This window comes from Pseudorca crassidens, chromosome 13 (genome assembly GCF_039906515.1).
Source record: "Pseudorca crassidens isolate mPseCra1 chromosome 13, mPseCra1.hap1, whole genome shotgun sequence".
Lineage (NCBI taxonomy): Eukaryota > Metazoa > Chordata > Mammalia > Artiodactyla > Delphinidae > Pseudorca > Pseudorca crassidens.
Window position 1 is genome coordinate 74530725 of NC_090308.1, and position 23908 is coordinate 74554632.

At 37.2% G+C, this 23908-nt stretch overlaps 1 protein-coding gene across 4 annotated transcripts in view; it reads left to right on the plus strand.

Moving 5' to 3' along the window:
- Positions 1 to 21528, plus strand: part of LCA5 (lebercilin LCA5) — a 76291-nt gene extending 54763 nt beyond the window's left edge. For 3 of the 4 annotated variants that reach the window (XM_067702724.1, XM_067702725.1, XM_067702726.1), the window contains exons 4-8: positions 6292 to 6429; positions 7350 to 7446; positions 8157 to 8299; positions 10849 to 10981; positions 18754 to 21528. In XM_067702724.1, the coding sequence (XP_067558825.1) occupies positions 6292 to 6429; positions 7350 to 7446; positions 8157 to 8299; positions 10849 to 10981; positions 18754 to 19613 (1371 nt within the window). In that variant the 3' untranslated portion in view covers positions 19614 to 21528. The remainder of the gene's footprint in view (positions 1 to 6291; positions 6430 to 7349; positions 7447 to 8156; positions 8300 to 10848; positions 10982 to 18753) is intronic. The other variant, XM_067702727.1, reaches the window with a different exon arrangement.
- Positions 21529 to 23908: the final 2380 nt, after the last annotated feature.

Consider the following 23908-nt stretch of genomic DNA (forward strand, 5'->3'; position numbering starts at 1 on the left):
GAGTTTTTATCATGAATGCATGTTGAATTTTATCTAATGCTTTTTGTGTGTATCTTTTGAGATGATTATATGATTTTTATCTTTCCTTTTGTTAATGTGGTGTTCACATTGATTTCAAATATTGAACCATCCTTGTGACCCTGGAATAAATCCAGCTTGATCATGTTGTATAGTCCTTTTTACATATTGCTGGATTCAGTTTGCGTGTACTTTGCCTGAGGATTTTTGCATCTATATTCATCAAAGATATTGGTCTGTAACTTTCTTTTATTGTAGTGTCTTCTTTTGGTTTTGGCATCAGGGTAATGGTGTCCTTGTGGAATAAATATGGCAGTGTTATCTCCTCTTCAGTTTTTTGGAATGGTTTGAGAAGGATAGGTATAAGTTCTTTAAATGCTTGGTAGAATTTCCCTGTAAAGCCATCTGGTCCTGGACTTTTGTTTGCTGGGTTTTTTTTTTTTTATTACAAAAAAACTGCTTGACTCAGTCTTGGCAGGCTTTTTGTTTCTAGAAGTTTGTCCATTTCCTCTAGATTGTCCAGTTTGTTTGCATATAACTGTTCAGTGTTCTCTTAGGATTTTTTGTATCTCTGTCGTATTGGTTGTTATTTATCATCTTTCATTTCTTATTTTGTTCATTTGGGTCCTCTCCCTTTTCTTCTTGGTGAGCCTGGCTAAACATTTATCAATTTTGTTTATCTTTATAAAAAAGCAGCTCCTGGTTTCATTGATCTTTTTCTACATTTTTTAAATCTTTATTTCCTCTGATTTTTATTATTTCCTTCTCCTGCTGACTTTGGGCTTTGCTCTTTTTCTAATTCTTTAAGGTGGTAGGTTAGGTTGTTTGAGATTTTTCTTGCTCTTGAGGAAGTCCTGTATTGTTATGAACTTCCATCTTAGAATTGCTTTTGCTGCATCTCATAGATTTTGGAAAGTTGTGTTTTCATTTTCATTTGTCTTGAGGTATTTTCTTATTTCCTCTTTGATTTCGTCAGTGACCATTTTTTTTTAGTAATATGTTGTTTAATCTCCACGTTTGTTCTTTATCCACTTTTCTTTCTGTAGTTGATTTTCTAGTTTTATATTGCTATGGTTGGAAAAGATGCTTGAAATAATTTCTGTCCTCTTAAATTTGTTGAGGCTTGTTTTGTGACTTTGTATGTGATCTCTACTGGAGAACGTTCCATGTGTGCTTGATATGAATGTGCATTCTTTTTTTGCATGTAGTCTCATGTAGATATCAATTAAGTCTAACTGGTCTGTTGTGTCATTTAAGGTCTCTGTGCCTTACTGATTTTCTGTCTTGATGATCTGTCCATTGATGTCAGTGGAGTGTTAACATCTCATACTATTGTTGTATTGTTGTCAACTTCTCTCTTTATGTCTGTATTTGCATTATATGTTTAGGTGCTCTTGTATTGGGTGTGTTTATGTTAACAAGTGTAATACCCTCTTGTATTGATCCCTTTATCATTGTATAAGGCCTTCTTTGTCTTTCATTGTAGTCTTTATTTTAAAGTCTGATATGATTTTGTCTGATATAAGTATTGCTACCCACACTTTGTCATTTTTGTTTGCATGAAACATCTTTTTCCATCCTCTCACACTCTGTGTGTCTTCACCCCTGAAGTGAGTCTCTTGTAGGCAGCATATTCAAGAGTCTTGTTTTTTTTTTTAAATCCAGTCAGCCACGTTATGTCTTTTGATCAGAGCATTTAGTCCATTGACATTTAAAGTAATTATTAATAGGTACATACTTATTGCCACTTTATTACTTGTTTTCCAGTTGTGGTTACCATGGGGTTCATATATGTTGACTCACAATTATATCTACTTGTTTTAAACTGGTAATCATTTAAATTCAAACACATTCTAAAAGATCTACATGTTTTACCTTCGTAACCCACATTTTGTGTATTTGATATCATATTCTACATCTTCTTGATTATCCCTTAACTATTTAATTTTAGTTATAGTTGCTTTTATAGTCTTTTTGTCTTAATCTGCATACTGGCTTATTTAAGTGATCTTCAATCCTTACTGTGTATTTGACTTTCCTACTGGGATTTTCCCTTTCCTACAGATTCTTACCTCTTTTCCATTTAGAGAAGACCCTTCAACATTTCTTTTAGGGTAGGTTTAGTATGCTGGATTCTTTTAGTTTTTGCTTGTCTCAGAAGTTCTTTATCTCTCCTATTCTAAATGATAATCTTGCTGGGCAGAGTATCATAGGTTGCAGGTTTTTCCCTTTCAGGATTTTGAATATATCATGCCTATCCCTTTTGGCCTGCAAAGTTTCTGCAGAGAAATCAGCTGATAGCCTGATGGGAATTCCTTTATATATGACACTTTGTTTTTCTCTTGATGCCTTTAGAATTCTCTTTAACTTTTGCCATTTTAATTGTATGTCTTGGTGTGGGTCTGTTTGGGTTCATCTTGTTTGGAACCCTCTCTGCTTCCTGTATCTGGATATCTGTTTCCTCCTTCAGGTTTGGGAAGTATTCAGCCATAATTTCTTCAAATCCATTTTTGATCCCCTTCTCTCTCTCTCCTTCTGGAACCCCTATAATGCAAATGTTGGAACACCTAATGTTATTGGAGAGATCTCTTAGATTGCTTTCACTTTATAAAATGTGTTTTTCTCTCTGCTGTTCTGATTTGGTGATTTCCATGATTATATCTTCCAGGTCAATTATGCAATTATCCGTATTACTTAACCTGCTATTCATTCCTTTCAGTGTGTTTTTTTTCAGCTGTTGAGTTCTTCATTTCTGATTGGTGGGGTTTTTTTAATGTTTCTAATTCCTTGTTAAAATGTTCAGTGTTTAGATCAATTGTTTTACCTAATTCAGTTAAGCTTTTTATTACCAATTGTTTTGAATTACTTATCTGTTGTTTATTTCCATTTCATTATTTTTTCAGGGTGTTTTTCTTGCTCTTTGAATTGAGAATAGTTCCTCTGCCTTTTAATTTTACTTTTCTTTCTTTTTTTTTTTTTTTTTGCGGTATGTGGGCCTCTCACTGTTGTGGCCTCTCCCGTTGCGGAGCACAGGCTCCGGACGCGCAGGCTCAGCGGCCATGGCTCACGGGCCCATCCGCTCCTCGGCATGTGGGATCTTCCCGGACTGGGGCACAAACCTGTGTCCCCTGCATCGGCAGGCGGACTCTCAACCACTGTGCCACCAGGGAAGCCCTAATTTTACTTTTCTCTGCTTCTATGAACTAAGGTGAAGCAGTGACCTTTTGTGGACTTGAAGGGGTGTTCTTATTTGGGAGTGTCCCTGTGCAGACTGCACATGCCCAGTGCCTTTGGTGGGAGGGCTGGATTTGATGTGGATGCCAGTCACATCTTTCCTGATGTTGTGCTGGCAGCTCTTACCTTGGTAGTGGGGTGTGACTGGGGATGGAGGGGCTAGAGCTGGCTCCTGGTGTGAGACGGGACTTTCTCTCTGTTCAGTGGCTGTCACCTCTCTGTCAGGGGCGGGGTCTGATCCCAAGTTGCTGAAGCAGAAGCCCTTTGTGTCAGGCTCAAGCTGCCTCTGTTCCCTTTTCGTGTGTGTTTTTCTCTCTCCCAGCACCAAGACCTTTGCCCCAGAGTAGGGAGTGCTGAAGCAAGTGGGGCCTTTCACATACAAAGGTTCAATGCACTGCTTGTGTAGGTGTCTGTGGCTCCTTCAGATGCAACCCATGGTAGAGTCTTTTTCCTGGTCGTGGCTGTCCCACATCCAGTGCCGCACTGTGGCACAGACTGAGTAGAGCCAAAGCATTCACTGGTGCACGGTGAGGTGGCTGTGGGAAACCCAGCAACCACCCAGACCTCTCCTCAGAGGCAAGACCCCTTTTCCCCTCACAGCTGGTTACTGTTCCCAGCCTCCGGAGCCTGAATAGTTTCTCTGCGTTTATGGGGTAGGGAGGTGTTGAGGTGTGGTACAGTGGGGCCCAGAGTGGCACGGTTGTGGGAAATCCGGCAGCTGCTAGAGCAGACCTCTCTTCACCCTGCTTCAGAGGCAGGCCAGTGCTCACACCTCATGAATAGAGTCCAGGCTTCTCCAGCCTTTCTATCTGTCCAAGCAGTCCAGGAGGCTTGTCTCCTCCACATAGGACCCCAGGACCAGGACACCCAGTCTGTGGCTTGACCTACTCACTCCTGGATACCCAGGGTGGGTATCCACCTTTGCAATTTCTTATTTCCTCTGAGTTCCCTCTCAGGAGCACAGGTCCCTACCTGATCGCTTTTCTTCCATTCCTGTGTGGTTACCTCTTCCTTATAGCCTTGTTCAGTCCTTTTTCCAGTTTCCAGTTAGTTTTCAGTGAGAATTGTTCCACCTGTAGGTGTATTTTTGATGTGTTCATGGGGGGAGGTGAGCACCACGTCCCCTTACCTCCACCATCTTGATCTTTTCTTTTCCATGTTGGGAGTTTTTTGATTACTGATTCAATCTCATTACTCATTAGTCTGTTCAGATTTTCTGTTTCTTTCTGATTCAGTCTTGGTAGGTTGTGTGTTTCTAAAAATGTATCCATTTCTTCTAGGTTACATAGCTTTTTGGCATATAATCTTTCATACTAGTTGCTTATGATTCAGTGCATTTCTGTAGTTCAGCTGTAATGTCTCCTCTTTCACTTCTAATTCTCTCTTTTTTCCTTAGTCCAAGTAAAGGTTTGTCAATTTTATCTTTTCAAAGAACCAGCTCTTAGTTTCGTTGATCCTTTCTATTGCTTTCCTGGTCTCTATTTCATTTATTTCCACTCTGATCTTTATTATTTCCTTCCTTCTGCTAACTTTGGGCTTAACTTGTTCGAGTTCTTGAAGTGTAAAGTTAGGTTGTTTATTTGAGATCTTTCTAATTTCTTAATATATGGATTAATGCTCTAAACTTCCAGCTTTTACTGCATCCCACAAGATTTGGTATGTTGTATTTCCATTTTCATTTGTTTTGAGATAATTTTTAAATTTCCCTTTTGATTTCTGTTTTGACCTAATGGTTGTTTAGAAGTGTGTTGTTTAATTTCCACATATTTATAAATCTTTTCACTTTCTTCTTGTTGTTGATTTCTATTTTCATACCATTGTGGTCAGAAAAGATAGTTGGTATGATTTTATTCTTCTTAAATTTGCTAAGATTTGTTTTGTGGTCAGTATGATCAATCTTGGAGACTGTTCCATGTGCACTTGCGAAGAATGTGTATTCTGCTGCTGTTGGATGTAGTGTTCTGTATATGTCTGTTAGTCCATTTGTTTTAAAGTGTGGTTCCAACATTTCCTTGCTGATTTTCTATCTGGACAGTCTTTCCATTGCTAATAGTGTGGTATTGAAGTTCCCTACTATTATTGTATTATTGTCAATTTCTCCCTTACGAACTATCAGTATTTGCTTAATATGTTTCAGTGCTTGGGTGTTGGGAGTGTATGTGTTTTTTAAAAAATATTTATTTATTTATTTATTATTTTTGCTGCGCTGGGTCTTAGTTGCAGCATGTGCAATCTTTTACTTGTGGCATAAGGACTTCTTAGTTGTGGCATGCAAACTCTTGGTTGTGACATGTGGACTTCTTAGTTGCGACATGCAGACTTTTAGTTGTGGCATGCATGCGGGGATCAAACCAGGGCCCCCTGCATTGGGAGCGCAGAGTCTTACCCACTGGACCACCAGGGAAGTCCCAGGAGTGTATGTGTTACGATTGTTGTCTTCTTTATGTGTTGACCACTTTATCATTAGATAATGACCTTCTTTTTCTTTTGTTACCCTTTTTGCCTTGAAGTCTATTTTATCTAAGTATGACTATGCCCACCTTCTTCTGGTTTCTATTTGCTTAAAATATCATCTTCCATCCTTTCACTTTGATCCTGTGTGTCTTTAGAGCTGAAATAAGTAAAAACTGGGATGATGGTCGCTGCACCTTGAATAGTGCTGTGTAATTTTGCACGGCTGCCTCAGGTTCTGTTTGCCCAAACAATGATTCCCAAATGCCAGTGCTTCTCGTCACATCCTTTGGCTGTCTCTTGCTCCCAACTTAAATGACTATCCATGTGCTCTGGATGCAACTGCTTAACAATTTATCTACAAATCATTGTGGAAAACAAAGAGAGGAATAATAGGTGAAGTATCTTACTAAATTGTTGGTAAATCTATATTCCGTTTTATTGTATGTTTATGAACACTAAGGCCAACCTGATTTGTATGTCTTGTTTAGTACCACTGAAAATGTCATTCTGACACTAAGTGCAGTATTTTACTGTTGAATTATTTTTTAAGTACTATTTTTTAATGTATTTATACACATATCATAGGAACTATCAAGAAACCTTGAGCTAAGTACTAACAGTTTCCAGCGACAGTTGCTTGCTGAAAGGAAAAGGGCATATGAGGCTCATGATGAAAATAAAATTCTTCAAAATGAGCTACAACAACTACATCACAAATTAAAGGTAAGCATTTTATTTTAAATGGCATCATTTCTCCCTATGTTATATATTAGATGAAGACTCTATTTTAAAACGTTGTTATCATTTATATTTGGAACTTTGGTACAATATCATTTACAAAATTCTAATATTTTCTTTGGCACTTATAAAGAAAATATTTGTTAAAATGAGACATTAGATACACTAATAGGAATGATATAACTGAAAAAAGTTATAAAATCCTGCAAGAAAGTTATGGGAACTAGAGTTTTTCTGTGTTGCATGGTTGAATAGTTCAGTGTTCTTCCTCAGATAACCCCATGATTGATTATTTTTAAAGTTGTTCCAAATAATGCCCTTCCTTTTCGCAGTGTTTAGAAGAAGCATTAGAATTAATTAATTCTGTTAAAGTAGGTGTTTCTTAATTCTATCCAGAGGTCATTGATGGGTTGAAATTTTGTGCAACATTAAGTGTTTATGCATTATCTTGCATAGAATTTTCATTTTGTTAATCAAATTCTCAGAGAAAGCCATAGCCGCAAAATGGTGAAGAACACTTGTGTTTTAAAAAATGGTCTAATTTTTAACTCGCCATTAATTTGGAACCCACATTTGAGAGATGCTAATTAAATTCTTTGTGTGGCTAAGCCTGGAAGTCAGTTGAAGACATTACTATATCATGTAGGAGTGGGTAGAAAATGAATTTGGCCTTATTCTGATTTTCATGACTGCTAGTACATATTGGACTTTCAATGGAGAATCATTGCTCTACCGTAACCTAAATGTCCTAAAGACATTCCTTTCTATAATTGGTAGTTACAAAGGGAAGCTGAACTTAGGTATATTCCAATTTGGTGAGGAAAATACCAGTTGAAAAGATGAGGATTTTTTTTTTATTTTAAACTGAGACTCTACATTCTTAATTGTGTTGGGTTTGTTTTCAGGAAAAGGAGAGAGAACTGGACTTAAAAAACATATATTCTAATCGTCTGCCAAAGTCTTCTCCAAAGAAAGAAAAAGAAATTACATCAAAAAAAAATGGTATAGTAGTTATTATTGTTGAAAAATATTGTAGTTATTAATAATAAAATAAATTAATTTTGAAGTAGAAGGAAGATGAAGGGAAAGAACTTTATTGAAATAGATTTCCTTATAGGTACTTTTCAGAAATCCTTTCACTTTCTCAGTTTTTTCCCTTGAGGTCATTACAGTTATGTTTTACATAATTGAAATGTTTTTTCTAATTATAACTTATTTTTCTAAACTTTTATGAAAAACTATAAGCATACCCTAAACAGGAGATTATAGTATGATAAACCTTTATTTAGGTATCACCACCTTTAACAGTTATACATTTTACTAATTTTATTTCACCTATTTTTTCTACTTTTTTTCTGGAGTACTTTAAAGCAAATCCCAGCTGTCATTTCATTTCACTCATAAATACTTTGCTATTTTTATGCATATTCTTACTTTTTCAAAAAACAAAAGTATAATTTCCTTCTTCTCTGGTTTGCAAAAAGTTAAAAACATAAACTTTGTAAAAGTTTAATAGATTTATCCCTCAGAGTTGTCCTCAAATGACAAAATTGCCAGTAAATCCTAGAAATAAAAACAGTAATAGTGAGTAGTCATGGAGCTGAGAAACATGCATTTTCTCATTTAGAGGGTGAACATATACCAATTGAATTCCATATATCTTAGCACTGTTCAATACGATTAGAAAAATTCTTTTATAATTTTCATGGTAGCTGCATGCCAGAGTGATTTTACAAACCAGTGTACAAAAGAAGTACAAACCAGTGAAGACTTCGAGCTGGAGGAATATCCTATAACACCACAAACAGTTATGTGTTATGAAAACAAATGGAAAGAACCTGAACGTCTTTCTTTGGTGAGTTTAGCAATATGATTAGGTACGAAACTCTAGGTTTGAAGTTATTCCTAAATGCACAATATCAAACATTTGAAAATTTCAGCAATGAAGCTAGTGCCATAGCTGTATAAATACGCAACTAGCCTTTTACAGGGAGAGAGATAACATCTGTGCATTTTATTAAACTCCTTTGGATTGACTCTTAGTTAACACTGCATCTTTCAGATGCTTCAGAAATGTCAATTGTACTCTCTAGGTTGGAGGAAGAAGAAAAAATTATCTAAGTTTCTTACCTTTTATGTCTCTTACCAGATAGTCTCTAAAAATCCTTCTGGCTTTTATGTTTAATAGCAAGTTATAGTAGCTTTCAAATGATTTGTTAGAATTTGACTACATTTAATTTTTTTGGCTTCCTATGTAAGAGAATTTTATAGTTTAGCTGAATGTCGAGCAAAGTAATTGCAGTGGAATCTGACTTTATATCATTCAAATTAGAGTGGAATTCAGGAGGTCTGTGTTGCATCTTCATTTAAAAGGACTCATACTGAGTACTGGAAGGTCCTTTTCTCTAATAGGGTTTTATCTTTAGTGTTTACAGTTGAAACTCTAAAGAAAACAATATACGAGGGATCCTGCATATTTCATATAATGCTGTATTTTTGATACTACTTGTAAGTATCCCAGGGATCCTGAGATCACCTGTGTGTGGACTGAATTGATTCCTGTGTGTACTCTAGTTTTGTTTTGTTTTTTTCCTTTATTTTGTTTTTGTTTTACAATTTAGATAAGTTAGCTGTATCTGCTAAGTGTGTTTCTTCCTATATTTACAAATCCTTGAGACTAGATCATGTTAATTTTTTTTTTTTTTGAAAAGGCAAATTGTGGAATAGCAAAGTAATTCTTAATTTTAGAAGGGTTAAAAAATTTGCCCTTTATAAGATTCAGCAGAAGCAGCAACCTGATATAGTGAAAGAGGATATAGCCCTGGAGTTGGCACTGCGTTTTAATTAAATTACAGTTCTAACATTTTAGTGACTTGTGTGACTTGTTGGAGCCTCAGTTTCCTAATCTATAAAACAAGGGTGGGTTACCCTTCAGGGTTGTGGTAATAACTAATCACGAAGTTTATAAAGCCCTTAAGACTAATCCTGTCACTTTGAGGGGTCCCAGCAAATGGGAGCTCTGTTAGTAAAAGTATAGGCTGTTGCTATTGGAAAAGAGACCCAGAATACAGTGGCTCAAGCAAGAGATAAGATTCTTTCTCTTGTAATAAACTGAAGGTCAGTGGGTAGTCCCCAGGATAGGTAGACACCTTTGTTCCATGGTAGCCATTCTCTATCTCATTGTTTTTTGATCATGAAGCGTGTAACCACATCTGTGTGGTTGCAATTGTCTTATCATACCTGGGAGAAGGAGGAATGAGGAAGTGGAGGGCAAGCAGCTTTTGTTTTTATAAATGTGATCAGAAGTTGCATACATACGTCCACTCACATTCCATTGGTCCTGTCTAGCTGCAGGGGAGGCTAGCAAATGTGGTCTCCAGTTAGGCAGCCCTTGCTCTGCTAAAACTTAAGGGATTCTGTAACAAAAAGGAAGAAGGGGAAAATGGATACTAGGAGACAATTCTCTACAAATCCACTAGTAATAAATTTTACTTTTATTAAGAAAAATTACACACACACGTGAAAGGGACCATAAGAAACAATAAATTTTAAGTTTACATTTTTATTTGATTTAAATATTATAAGATTTATTAACTGGAGACCTTGGGCATAGTATAAACTTGAAAGATTCTATGCCATTGTCACTGTCGGTGTTACAGCTCAGCACCATAACACTTGGCCTTTAATAGTTGATGAATAGCCTTTATTGGTTAACTGAATTCATCAGATTTTGTTGTGAAATATGCAAAGTAAGGATACCTCTTTATTTTTTAATAAACATTTATTTTATTTATTTTTGGCTGTGTTGGGTCTTCGTTGCTGCGTGCAGGCTTTCTCTACCTGCAGCGAATGGGGGCTACTCTTTGTTGCGGTCGCAGGCTTCTCATTGCGGTGTCTTCTCTTGTTGCGGAGCATGGGCTCTAGGTGCGTGGGCTTCAGTAGTTGTGGCTCGTGGGCTCTAGAGTGCAGGCTCAGTAGCTGTGGCGCACAGGCCTAGTTGCTTTGCGGCATGTGAGATCCTCCCAGACCAGGGCTCGAACCTGTGTCCCCTGCATTGGCTGGTGGATTCTTAACCACTGTGCCACCAAGGAAGCCCAGTAAGGATACTTCTGATACTTGTCTCTTAAGAATTTTATGTAGGGCATTGGCTTTGCTTCCATTATATTGGTTCTGATATGTTTTCCAAATGCCTCTTTAAAAATTTTAACTAAAGTAAGAATCTTATGTGCTTTTGAAAATCTTCAAAGGTGGTAACTTGTAACTTGCTGCTTTAGAAATGGAAAATTTGCTTTAATTTCTAACAGTTGGGATTGTGCTTAATGGGAGATAAATCTATGATATTTAAATTGCTTTTTCCCCCTTTTCCTGCATGTGAACTTGCATTTTAAAAAAAATGTATAATAGGATCTGGAATCTCAAGAGAGAGGTGATCATGAAGAAGCAGGGATTCTAAACCCAGTTGTGGAAAGAGAAGACAAATTTGTTAAAGATCAAGGACTCCATGCTGTGAAACAGGAGGCTGAGAAGCTGGAGGATGGTAAGAAAGAGTTTAAGCAAGTGATAAGTCAGCATGCCTTGGAAAAGAAAGGGTTAATATTCCCTAATATCTTCCAGCTGAACAGTGAATTGGTTATACAGAACAAGAAAAGGTTGATACAGTGGTGGGGGGAGTCTATCAAGCAGTCACAAACCTTTGAATGAAGTTACTAAGGAAAGAAAAAGAATGAAGACTGTAAGTCAGTTGCTATTTGGGATTAGGGGATAGAAACAAGTTACCTTCAGAAAATTCAGATAAAGTAGAATTCATTTGAAAGGGGAAAAAAATTCTTTATGTATAACTAAAGCCTGATGAAGAGATAACTGAAAGACAACCCTGTTTATTGGCTTGCCCTTGAGCCTGTCTAGTCTGTAGACCAGCCCAAACATTAAAATCAATGAATTGTGAGGCCTTGAATATATTCCTATAATTTTTCTTCAGTTTTAATATATAAAATAAATCTTTAACATATTCAACCATTAATGTGGAAGTTTAGTGAACCAATTCACATAGTTTCAGATACTGGAAATGAAGTTCAGGAATAAATTCATTTCCATTTGGATAAAATGTCTTAAAGGTATAAGTGAGAAGGATCCCAGACTCTAATCCTTTGCATGTATTTTATTAATTATGTATTAGCTGCTTACAGAGAAATACTGTTTTTCCCTTAAAGTTAACAAAAAATCATGACCTAATTATTGCTTAGAGTATGTATATTTTTGTGTGTGTGTTTAAAACAATCTAACAGTTGAAATAGAAGCCACATTTATATCAATGTTGGCTAAACCACAAAGGAAGACACGCTTGCAACATATTAAACTATAGAGTAGAAAATAGGTATTATGGTCAGTTCTGTCTAGGAACCAGGAAAAGGAATAAAGTAGCAGAAGACTGTCTCTTCTTAGTCATTTTTGACTGATTTTTTTTTTCCTGGAGTCTGTGTGGAATGATCTGATTATCAGTGAGAATATGTGCCATTTATAAAGTTACCAAATGCATAGTGTTCTTACATGTTTAATATTTCTAGTTTTTTCTTTTAGAAATCCTTTCAAAATTATAGTAAAGTGGCAATAATAGCCAGAGAACCACGTAAGAGTAAGTTGTATACTTCATGGCCATATCCTAAAATACTATCATATGTATTTCTCCAAAATAAGGACATTCTCTTCTATCATTCCAGTATAGTTTAACTTCAGGAAATTTAACTTTGATACAACACATTTCTTCAATCTGCAGTCCACAGTACTGTTTTGTCAGTTGACACAGTATTGTCCTTTATAGCATTTTCTTCCCTTTTTTTTTTTAACATTTTTATTGGGGTATAATTGCTTTACAATGGTGTCTTAGTTTCTGCTTTATAACAAAGTGAATCAGTTATACATATACATATGTTCCCATATCTCTTCCCTCTTGCGTCTCCCTCCCTATCCCACCCCTCCAGGCGGTCACAAAGCACTGAGCTGATCTCCCTGTGCTATGCGGCTGCTTCCCACTAGCTATCTACCTTACGTTTGGTAGTGTATATATGTCCATGCCTCTCTCTCGCTTTGTCACAGCTCACCTTTCCCCCTCCCCATATCCTCAAGTCCGTTCTCCAGTAGGTCTGTGTCTTTATTCCTGTCTTACCCCTAGGTTCTTCATGACATTTTTTTTCCTCTTAAATTCCATATATATGTGTTAGCATACGGTATTTGTCTTTCTCTTTCTAACTTACTTCACTCTGTATGACAGACTCTAGGTCTATCCACCTCATTACAAATAGCTCAATTTCGTTTCTTTTTATGGCTGAGTAATATTCCATTGTATGTATGTGCCACATCTTCTTTATCCATTCATCCGATGATGGGCTCTTAGGTTGTTTCCATCTCCGGGCTATTGTAAATAGAGCTGCAATGAACATTTTGGTACATGACTCTTTTTGAATTTTGGTTTTCTCAGGGTATATGCCCAGTAGTGGGATTGCTGGGTCATATGGTAGTTCTATTTGTAGCTTTTTAAGGAACCTCCATAATGTTGTCCATAGTGGCTGTACCAATTCACATTCCCACCAGCAGTGCAAGAGTGTTCCCTTTTCTCCACACCCTCTCCAGCATTTATTGTTTCTAGATTTTTTGATGATGGCCATTCTGACTGGTGTGAGATGATATCTCATTGTAGTTTTGATTTGAATTTCTCTAATGATTAATGATGTTGAGCATTCTTTCATGTGTTTGTTGGCAGTCTGTATATCTTCTTTGGAGAAATGTCTACTTACGTCTTCTGCCCATTTTTGGATTGGGTTGTTTGTTTTTTTGATATTGAGCTGCATGAGCTGCTTGTAAATTTTGGAGATTAATCCTTTGTCAGTTGCTTCATTTGCAAATACTTCCTCCCATTCTGAGGGTTGTCTTTTGGTCTTGTTTATGATTTCCTTTGCTGTGCAAAAGCTTTTAAGTTTCATTAGGTCCCATTTGTTTATTTTTGTTTTTATTTCCATTTCTCTAGGAGGTGGGTCAAAAAGGATCTTGCTGAGATTTATGTCATAGAGTGTTCTGCCTATGTTTTCCTCTAAGAGTTTGGTAGTGTATGGCCTTACATTTAGGTCTTTAATCCATTTTGTGTTGATTTTTGTGTATGGTGTTAGGGAGTGTTCTAATTTCATACTTTTACATGTAGCTGTCCCGTTTTCCCAGCACCACTTATCAAAGAGGCTGTCTTTTCTCCACTGTATATTCTTGCCTCCTTTATCAAAGATAAGGTGACCATATGTGTGTGGTTTTATCTCTGGGCTTTCTATCCTGTTCCATTGATCTATATTTCTGTTTCTGTGCCAGTTCCATACTGTCTTGATTACTGTAGCTTTGTAGTATAGTCTGAAGTCAGGGAGCCTGATTGCTCCAGCTCTGTTTTTCGTTCTCAAGATTGCTTTGGCTATTCGGGGTCTTTTGTGTTTCCATACAAATTGTGAAATTTTTTGTTCTAGTTCTGTGAAAAATGCCAGTGGTAGTTTGATAGGGATTGCATTGAATCTGTAGATTGCTTTGGGTAGTAGAGTCATTTTCACAATGTTGATTCTTCCAATCCAAGAACATGGTATATCTCTCCATCTATTTGTATCATCTTTAATTTCTTTCATCAGTCTTATAATTTTCTGCATACAGGTCTTTTGTCTCCTTAGGTAGGTTTATCCCTAGATATTTTATTCTTTTTGTTGCAGTGGTAAATGGGAGTGTTTTCTTGATTTCACTTTCAGATTTTTCATCATTAGTGTATAGGAATGCCAGAGATTTCTGTGCATTAATTTTGTATCCTGCTACTTTACCAAATTCATTGATTAGCTCTAGTAGTTTTCTTGTAGCATCTTTAGGATTCTCTATGTATAGGATCATGTCATCTGCTAACAGTGACAGCTTTACTTCTTCTTTTCCGATTTGGATTCCTTTTATTTCCTTTTCTTCTCTGATTGCTGTGGCTAAAACTTCCAAAACTATGTTGAATAAGAGTGGTGAGAGTGGGCAACCTTGTCTTGTTCCTGATCTTAGTGGAAATGCTTTCAGTTTTTCACCATTGAGGATGATGTTTGCTGTGGGTTTGTTATATATGGCCTTTATTATGTTGAGGAAAGTTCCCTCTATGCCTACTTTCTGCAGGGTTTTTATCATAAATGGGTGTTGAATTTTGTCGAAAGCTTTCTCTGCATCTATTGAGATGATCATATGGTTTTTCTCCTTCAATTTGTTAATGTAGTGTATCACATTGATTTGCGTATATTGAAGAATCCTTGCATTTCTGGAATAAACCCCACTTGATCATGGTGTATGATCCTTTTAATGTGCTGTTGGATTCTGTTTGCTAGTATTTTGTTGAGGATTTTTGCATCTATGTTCATCAGTGATATTGGCCTACAGTTTTCTTTCTTTGTGACATCCTTGTCTGGTTTTGGTATCAAGGTGATGGTGGCCTCGTAGAAGGAATTTGGGAGTGTTCCTCCCTCTGCTATATTTTGGAAGAGTTTGAGAAGGATAGGTGTTAGCTCTTCTCTAAATGTTTGATAGAAATCGCCTGTGAAGCCATCTGGTCCTGGACTTTCGTTTGTTGGAAGATTTTTAATCACAGTTTCAATTTCATTGCTTGTGATTGGTCTGTTCATATTTTCTATTTCTTCCTGATTCAGTCTTGGCAGGTTGTGCATTTCTAAGAATTTGTCCATTTCTTCCAGGTTGTCCATTTTATTGGCATAGAGTTGCTTGTAGTAATCTCTCATGATCTTTTGTATTTCTGCAGTGTCAGTTGTTACTTCTCCTTTTTCATTTCTAATTCTATTGATTTGAGTCTTCTCCCTATTTTCTTGATGAGTCTGGCTAATGGTTTAGCAATTTTGTTTATCTTGTCAAAGAACCAGCTTTTAGTTTTATTGATCTTTGCTATTGTTTCCTTCATTTCTTTTTCATTTATTTCTAATCTGATTTTTATGATTTCTTTCCTTCTGCTAACTTTGGGGGTTTTTTGTTCTTCTTTCTCTAATTGCTTTAGGTGCAAGGTTAGGTTGTTTATTCGAGATGTTTCCTGTTTCTTAAGTTGGGCTTGTATTGCTATAAACTTCCCTTTTAGAACTGCTTTTGCTGCATCCCATAGGTTTTGGGTCGTCGTGTCTCCATTGTCATTTGTTTTTAGGTATTTTTTGATTTCCTCTTTGATTTCTTCAGTGATCACTTGGTTATTAAGTAGTATATTGTTTAGCCTCCGTGTGTTTGTATTTTTTACAGATCTTTTCCTGTAATTGATATCTAGTCTCATAGTGTTGTGGTCGGCAAAGATACTTGATACAATTTCAATTTTCTTAAATATTCCAAGGCTTGATTTGTGACCCAAGATATGATCTATCCTGGAGAATGTTCCATGGGCACTTGAGAAAAATGTGTATTCTGTTGTTTTTGGATGGAGTGTCCTATAAATATCAATTAAGCCCATCTTGTTTAATGTATCATTTAAAGCTTGTGTTTCCTTATTTATTTTCATTTTGGATGATCTGTTCTTTGGTGAAAGTGGGGTGTTAAAGTCCCCTACTATGAATGTGTTACTGTCGATTTCCCCTTTTATGGCTGTTAGTATTTGCCTTATGTATTGAGGTGCTCCTATGTTGGGTGCATAAATATTTAGAATTGTTATATCTTCTTCTTGGATCGATCCCTTGATCATTATGTAGTGTCCTTCTTTGTCTCTTCTAATAGTCTTTATTTTAAAGTCTATTTTGTCTGATATTAGAACTGCTACTCCAGCTTTCTTTTGGTTTCCATTTGCATGGCATATCTTTTTCCATCCCCTCACTTTCAGTCTGTATGTGTATCTAGGTCTGAAGTGGGTCTCTTGTAGACAGCATATATATGGGTCTTGTTTTTGTATCCACTCAGCCAGTCTGTCTTTTGGTGGGAGCATTTAGGCCATTTACATTTAAGGTAATTATTGATATGTATGTTCCTATTCCCATTTTCCTAATTGTTTTGGGTTTGTTATTGTAGGTCTTTTCCTTCTCTTGTGTTTCTTGTCTAGAGAAGTTCCTTTAGCAGTTATTTTAAAGCTGGTTTGGTGGTGCTGAACTCTCTCAGCTTTTGCTTGTCTGTAAAGGTTTTAATTTCTCCATCAAATCGGAATGAGATCCTTGCTGGGTAGAGTAATCTTGGTTGCAGGTTTCTCCTTCATCACTTTAAATATGTCCTGCCAGTCCCTTCTGGTTTGCAGAGTTTCTGCTGAAAGATCAGCTGTTAACCTTATGGGGATTCCCTTGTGTGTTATTTGTTGTTTTTCCCTTGCTGCTTTTAATGTGCTTTCTTTGTATTTAATTTTTGACAGTTTGATTAATATGTGTCTTGGCGTATTTCTCCTTGGATTTATCTTGTATGGGACTCTCTGTGCTTCCTGGACTTGATTAACTATTTCCTTTCCCATATTAGGGAAGTTTTCAACTGTAATCTCTTCAAATATTTTCTCAGTCCCTTTCTTTTTCTCTTCTTCTTCTGGATCCCCTATAATTCAAACGTTGGTGCGTTTGATGTTGTCCCAGAGGTCTCTGAGACTGTCCTCAGTTGTTTTCATTCTTTTTTCTTTATTCTGCTCTGCAGTAGTTATTTCCACTATTTTATCTTCCAGGTCACTTATCCGTTCTTCTGCCTCAGTTATTCTGCTATTGATCCCATCTTGAGTATTTTTCATTTAATTTATTGTGTTGTTCATCGTTGTTTGTTTCATCTTTAGTTCTTCTAGGTCCTTGTTAAATGTTTCTTGCATTTTCTCTATTCTATTTCCAAGATTTTGGATCATCTTTACTATAATTCTGAATTCTTTTTCAGGTAGACTGCCTATTTCCTCTTCATTTGTTAGGTCTGGTGGGTTTTTATCTTGCTCCTTCAGCTGCAGTGTGATTTTCTGTCTTCTCATTTTACTTATCTTACTGTGTTTGGGGTCTCCTTTTTGCAGGCTGCAGGTTCGTAGTTCCCGTTGTTTTTGGTGTCTGTCCCCAGTGGCTAAGGTTGGTTTAGTGTGTTGTGTAGGCTTCCTGGTGGAGGGGACTAGTGCCTGTGTTCTGGTGGATGAGGCTGGATCTTGTCTCTCTGGTGGGCAGGTCCACGTCTGGTGATGTGTTTTGGGGTGTCTGGGGACTTATTATGATTTTAGGCAGCCTCTCTGCTAATGGGTGGGGTTGTGTTCCTCTTCTGCTAGTTGTTTAGCATAGGGTGTCCAGCACTGTAGCTTGCTGGTCGTTGAGTGAAGCTGTGTGTTGGTGTTGAGATGGAGATCTCTGGGAGATTTTCGCCGTTTGATATTATGTGGAGCTGGGAGGTCTCTTGTGGACCAGTGTCCTGAAGTTGGCTCTCCCACCTCAGAGGCACAGCACTGATTCCTGGCTGCAGCACCAAGAGCCTTTCATCCACATGGCTGGAGATGGCATCAGATTCCACAGGTCCAGGGCTCGGTCCTTTGCGACTGCCCTCCCTCCTGCTTCAGACACCAATCACCAGTCGAGTCTTTTGGGAGGTCTGGGGTCTTCTGCCAGCGTTCAGTAGGTGTTCTGTAGGAGTTGTTCCACGTGTAGATGTATTTCTGATGTATTTGTGGGGAGGAAGGTGATTTCCGTGTCTTACTCGTCTGCCATCTTCCTCGCCATCTCTGCATTTTCTTCCCTTTAGGATGTGATCATGAATTGCATTCAGGTCTCATATCTTTTCAATCTGCTTTCATCTAAAACAGCTTCTCAGCCTTTTAAAAATATTTTGTGAGATTAACATTTTTCATGAACACCGACCCCTTTTTTTAATAAAATGTTTCTTGTTTGGGGTTTATCTGAAGTTTTCTGTTAATTAAATTCAGGTTATTGCATCTTCTGTCAGAACACTACATAAGTGATGTTGTGTCCCTCTCTGGGTATGACATCCAAAGGTTCAATTTATTTTTAAATTTAAAAGTTTTTGCTCCACCCATCCCACCATCCTCCATTCAGTGTACAGCACACTATTAGGTATAAAAAATAGGCAGAGAACTTTCTTTCTCACCCCTAACTTGAAGAACAAAATTTTTTCTATAATTGTGAATCTTAAATATATGTTAAGTATATATTATTTTTTGAAACCCTAAATATCAAGTATAAAAATGAAATTTATGGTGTCCACCCTCAATGTACTGATCATACACAAATTAGATAAAGCTATTATTGTTTTGTAAAAGATGAGAGTTGAGTTTTCTTATTTGAAAATACTGACTACTGTAAAATCCCATTTTTAAAATTTGATTTTATACAGAGCGGGAAAGAGAAGAACTTGCTAAAAAGCAAAAGGAAAAGCCATCTTTGTTGGAGAGAGAAGAAAAGCCAGTGTTGGAAACTGGAAGATACCGAATGGAAACGTACCAAATTCAAAATACTGACAAATTGGAAGAAGAGGAAGAAGAAAGGCTAAAGAGAGAAATGCTACTTGCTAAACTGAATGAAATCAGCAGAGAACTCCAAGGTTCTCGGAATCTAAAATATCCTTCTCTGCCATTGCTTCGTGATTTGGAATCAAAACTGCGCTCCCCAGAGAGAAACCCCAAAACACACGCATTCTTTGAATCCTCGGAGAGATCATTTAATGGGCATCATTTGCAAGACATCAGGCTTTTCAGTACAAAAGGCGATGGTCAGAATCCGGGCAGTATCAGAAAACCAGCCTCGCCAGATGGGCTTGCATTTGGTAGCTATGTGCCTTCATTTGCGAAAACGTTAGGCAAGTCAAGTCCAGTTAGCCACAAGAGTAGCCTTTTGGATTTCCAAAGAAACAATATAGAGAAATTTAGTAAAGACAGTGGCGATTTAATTACAAGAAAAGAGAAAAAAGCTAATCTGATGGAACAGCTATTTGGGGCCAGTGGTGGCAGCAGCATTTCCTCTAAAAGCAGTGACCCACATTCTCTGGCTGCCACCAATGGAGACTTTGACCCTCTAAATTTTCTCCCTGGGGATAAAAGCAGCAGGGGTAGGGAATATGATGATGACAATGACTTTTTCTTCAGCGAAGGAAGAAGTTTTAATCCAAATAGACACCAATTAAAACATGCAAACAATAAACCAGCAGTAAAAGGTGATTCTGTAGAAGATGAAATTGAAGAAGTAGCACTGAGATGACTGACTAGAGTATATATTTTTTCCAATTGTAAATATTAAAATGTTTTAATACAGTATTTATTATAAACAGAGTTTTTAATAAATATTAAGACGTCCTTATTAAGCAATAGTTTTTAAAGTATAAATACAGCGGAAATAAAAAGTAGATCATATCACACCACATAGCTAGTTTGCCAAGAATGAAGCATGCTCTTTTGACTGAAACCGAAAATAGAGATGCATCTTACTTTCTTTTTACAAATAGGTTTTACCTCTGAATCAGCTCAGTGGGGAGTTTTACTCCATTGGCGTACGTATTCATTTTCTATTTTATCCCTATTTATTTATTTATTTTATTTTTGGCCCTATCCTCTCTGAGCTAAATACAGTCTTCCTGCTGATTGTCGAATGGAAATGAAGAGTGAGAGGCTCTGTTGGGAAGTGTGGCAAGGCTGAGGGTACTCTTAAGTGGAACAGTGACAACATGGGGACTTCCCATTCCTCTGGAAGCAACCACAGTTAAATGCTACTCATTTCCCAATTACAGAGTCTCGTTAAATCACTTACCTACAACTGTGCTAATACATTAGGTTGGATTCAGAAGATGTTTGTTTGGGTGGACAGTTCCCTGTCATGGCTCCCAGAGGCTTGGGTGCAGTGTAATCAGTAATTCGTCTTCTTGATCTCCTACGCTTTTTATATCTCAGTGACTAGATGTGAGAGTTCATACCAAATACACGGAATAGAAGAAATTTCATCCCAAAATAGCAAGATTTTCAACTCAATTATGTTTCCAGAGTAACATAACTAGGAAATTTTAATACGTACTTTTAAGATTTGAACTTACTGTCAAACCAAAGAGACAACGATAGTGTGATACTATTGGACTTACAGGGCTAATTTTAAAGCAACCTTGGTAAAAATTGTTTAAGAGATGGGGCTCCTGCCTTGCGGAGTAGGGTGGTTGATTTTCTGTTGAAAAGTGTTTGGTCTTTTGCTGTTTGTAGCTCACTTCAGCTGCAAAGGAGCTGATGACCTTGGGTTATGCTGGGCATGATTGGTCTTTAAGAAGCAGTAATACACCACCAAGCAAGGAGAAAACACAGTTCAGATGAAGAGTGGTGGAAATAGTGCGTCAGGGGAAGAATAAATAATGTTGATTGGCACTAATTCTAAAGTGAACTGTTGTTTTCAAGAATTTACATATTTGCTCATAGTACTATTTCTCATGCCAAGCATACATACTGATGAGGGGACTAGAGTTACTGTTTTATCTTGAGTTCTTATAAATGCTTATTATTGAATATAATTTCATAATTCTTTGACAACACTGACCTGGTTAGGTCTCTAATTAAAAGATGTTACCACCTAGCATCTTCTAAATTGTGTTCCTGTCTGGGAACTGAATCTCTCAAAAGTGCTAAAGTATATTAAAAATTTTTTAATAAAGAGTTTTCTATGACTGATATAAATAAGCATTTAGTATATTGTAAATCATTCTAATATATGTAAACCACAATATTATTGTAGTGCAGTTCTTGATAAAATATTATTATGTAATGTTAATTTTGTTCATAGCTGCTAACTTTTCAGCCAAAAGTATTCTAATTTTTAGGGGTTTTTTTTGTTCTAAAGGCTTTTGTAAAAAGTCCTTTAGTAAAGTTTTATATTCAGGTCATTTTAGTTAGTCTCTTGCTTTTTTCTACCTGATGTTTTCTAGTCTTTTTAACCAGATGCAATAAGGCAGAATTATTAAATTAAACCTAAAATTAAGTTATAGACTTAGCATTATAGTGTTAAGCATTAAAATTGGAGATTATACAGAACAAGTTTTTCTTTATGAACAAACCTTAGTGAATAACTTTCTTTTTCTAAATGTCAAGTTAAATTTATTTGCACTCAGAACTCTTATTAATAAAAATGTAAAACACACTGACTCTTTGTTTGAATGGTACCTTCCTTAAGGTCACTTGGGAAATATATAGTGGAAATAGGACCTGCAGGGTTTTTATTTCATTATTCACCTTTTAAAATTTTCCTATTCAGAATTTTTAGTTGAAGTAGATGAATCTGCCTTAAGTCGGGTTAGACAGTATGCTTAGCCTTATCAGATAATTATAGTCTTAATGAATTCTTTCACGCTTAATAGCTGTCATAATGGCATATGTTGCTTATAATATTAAAAGGCGGCGGTAAGGGGGACTAGATTGAATCAAAATAAACACTTCAGGGCTGACGCACTGGCTTTCTGATGCTCATCCCCACCTCACTTTCAGACACGCTGAAACTTCTGCTGTCCCTGGCTGGGTGTTAACCTGGGTAGAGCCTGCAAGTCGGCCTGGTGAAAAGGGGATGGGAAACTTGTATTACGGTGACAGTGTGGATTTTTTAGGATTAAAAAAGTTACCATAAATTGTCAAGAAAGGATCTGCTTTTAAAGCTTTTTCCTTTCTACACAGTAAATGCCCCTTTCACCTTCAAGTCCCCTTTCGTATCACTTGAAAGTGTTTTTCTGTTCTGGGTTTTGAGCAAAGAGCACATCATGTATTCATTCACCGACTGCTTGTTTGCGTGCTCCCTGCGGGGTGCGCGGCACTACCTTGCCGGGAGAGTAAGGCCCTGCCTCTCCCTCAGTGTGGACACGAACCGGGCTGCATCCCTGCCCTTCCATCCACTCCCTAGGCGTCCTTGGGCTACTTAGCAATCACTAGTCTTTTATAATGCTTCCTAGGGTGGCTATGAGGAGTACCTTAAATACTTAGGTTAATGTTTGGCAGAGTGCATGATACATTATAAGCACTCAGTAAACATCAGCTGTTGTTATCACAGTTGTTATGAATTTCCTTTAGGGACTACTTGGAAAAAATAGAGCATAGGTAATGTATACAAAATACATTGACATTATACTTTGAGTAAGATACAAGCAAAAAGAGCTTCTAAACCTCCAAATTAACATACAATATCTGTACTGAATATATTGTGCCTCTTAGGTCTGCACTTAGAATGTCCCTTTATTCGGCACTAACTGTGTATGACTGATGAGCTGGCTTCCTAATCTACAAAAGAGTAAGTAGAACAGCTAAGTTTTGGAAAGCTTTTCCGAAGACAGTTTTAGTGACATAAGGAGAGGTAGAGAGTTAGCCTCATAGCAAAAAGACAATGAAATCCAGGAAACACCGGACTTGGATTGCAGAATGTGACCATTTGTAGCCCAGCTCCCTCCCCCGTCAATGTCTGCGTGTGTCCTTGGATATGTTCAAAGCCTCTGCATACCGCCCCTCCCCTCTACGAGGTGGGGCTAATGACAGTACCTACCTCATGGTAGTTGCATACAGTAAATGAGTTCCTACGTGAAAAAACTTAGAACCATTTGATGCTCAAATTGTTGATGTTCTGGAAAGGTAACGGAGAAAAGGGGGGATGAAGTGGTATTGTTGAATTCTATATATAGAATTGGCAGTTGGTGTTTTTTTCGCGTGGTCCTCCCAAAGCTTTCTCTAAAGAAGGCACTTACTACTGCTCCCATTTGACAGTTGAGACTAACGGGTTGTAATATATGATAGATTACACAGGTAACAGGCTGCATTCAATAGTCTCAATTTAAGACGTCCAAAGAAATAAAGTATTTTAGGAAGAGTTTTGCAGTAGTGCTCTTTAAGTGGTAAGTGACAGAAACCCAAATAAGACTAGCTGAAGCAGAGCAAGGAAATTAATTTTGCCTTGAATCTGGAAAGCTCAAGAAAATGTGGTTTGCTCTGGAGGTTAAAACAGTAGTGCCTACTCTGTCCACGTCTTAGCATATCATTTGCTGGGTATCATTTCCAGATAACTTCTGCATTTGCTGACAGTATTGCAATTGGCAGCCCCAAGCCCTAGCATCCCTTCAGCTGGCACCCACCTCAAAAAGAGAAAATCTTTCCTGTAGTTCTGGCAAAGGTCTGCTTGGCTAGTTTATGTTACGTGCTCGCCTGTAGGGCTGGTGGCATATGCATGGGAGGCGTGGACTCCCTACTCTTAGCCCTCTTCCTGGAATGATTGGTATTTCTGTGGAGTGGGGGAGGCATTTTTCCCTGATGAAGACACTTTGGGCATAAAAAAGAAAATCATATTTACTGTATTTCCCAATTAATTAAAAAAATGAATGGCTCTTAACAGAAAAAAACATTGAAAGGCTCTTAATGGAATAAGCTTTAGCTGCTTACTCCATACGCCTTATTCCTAGGAACAGGCCATTTCTGTGATAAGATAGGATTTCACCATGCTTGTGTTATGAAGTTCACTTTGTTGTTAAAGGTGAGCAATTTCAGCGGTAGGTG